Source organism: Penaeus monodon, chromosome 34, assembly GCF_015228065.2.
Source record: "Penaeus monodon isolate SGIC_2016 chromosome 34, NSTDA_Pmon_1, whole genome shotgun sequence".
NCBI classification, from domain to species: domain Eukaryota; kingdom Metazoa; phylum Arthropoda; class Malacostraca; order Decapoda; family Penaeidae; genus Penaeus; species Penaeus monodon.
This window is the reverse complement of record NC_051419.1, coordinates 12,147,424-12,147,773: the sequence shown is the minus strand read 5'-3', so window position 1 is coordinate 12,147,773 and position 350 is coordinate 12,147,424. Positions and strand designations below refer to the sequence as shown.

Genomic DNA, 350 nt, shown 5'->3' with positions numbered 1-350 from the left:
ACACACAAGCTTGCCTTCCAAGACAAATAGCTATTAACTAATAATTCACCTGTAAGTAAAAAAAAGTAATTGCACAGACCTGGCAGCCAATGAGAGCCCCACAAACCAGCACTCTCTTCTTCATCAAACGTGTAAACCAACCCTTATGCCAGAAGTAAGCAGCAGGCAGTAAAAAGAAGGTGCCGATAGTGCGACCCCACTGCCTGTGTCCATATTCCATCCACCAGATGAATTTGAACTCTGAAAGGCTCATTCCCTGGTTTTTCCTGATGGATGAGAATAAAACTAATGAGTTTCAAAGGAAGATAAACCCCTACTTTCTAATGTAACATCCTCAATTTATCAATTTG

The 350-nt window shown here is 40.9% G+C and overlaps 1 protein-coding gene across 1 annotated transcript in view; it reads right to left on the bottom strand.

The window, feature by feature from the left end:
• The window catches only part of LOC119594590 (cytochrome c oxidase assembly protein COX15 homolog), a 6,059-nt gene that overhangs the window by 3,493 nt on the left and 2,216 nt on the right, over positions 1–350 (bottom strand). The window contains 1 exon segment of the mRNA XM_037943631.1: positions 80–266. Coding sequence (XP_037799559.1) covers positions 80–266 — 187 coding nt within the window.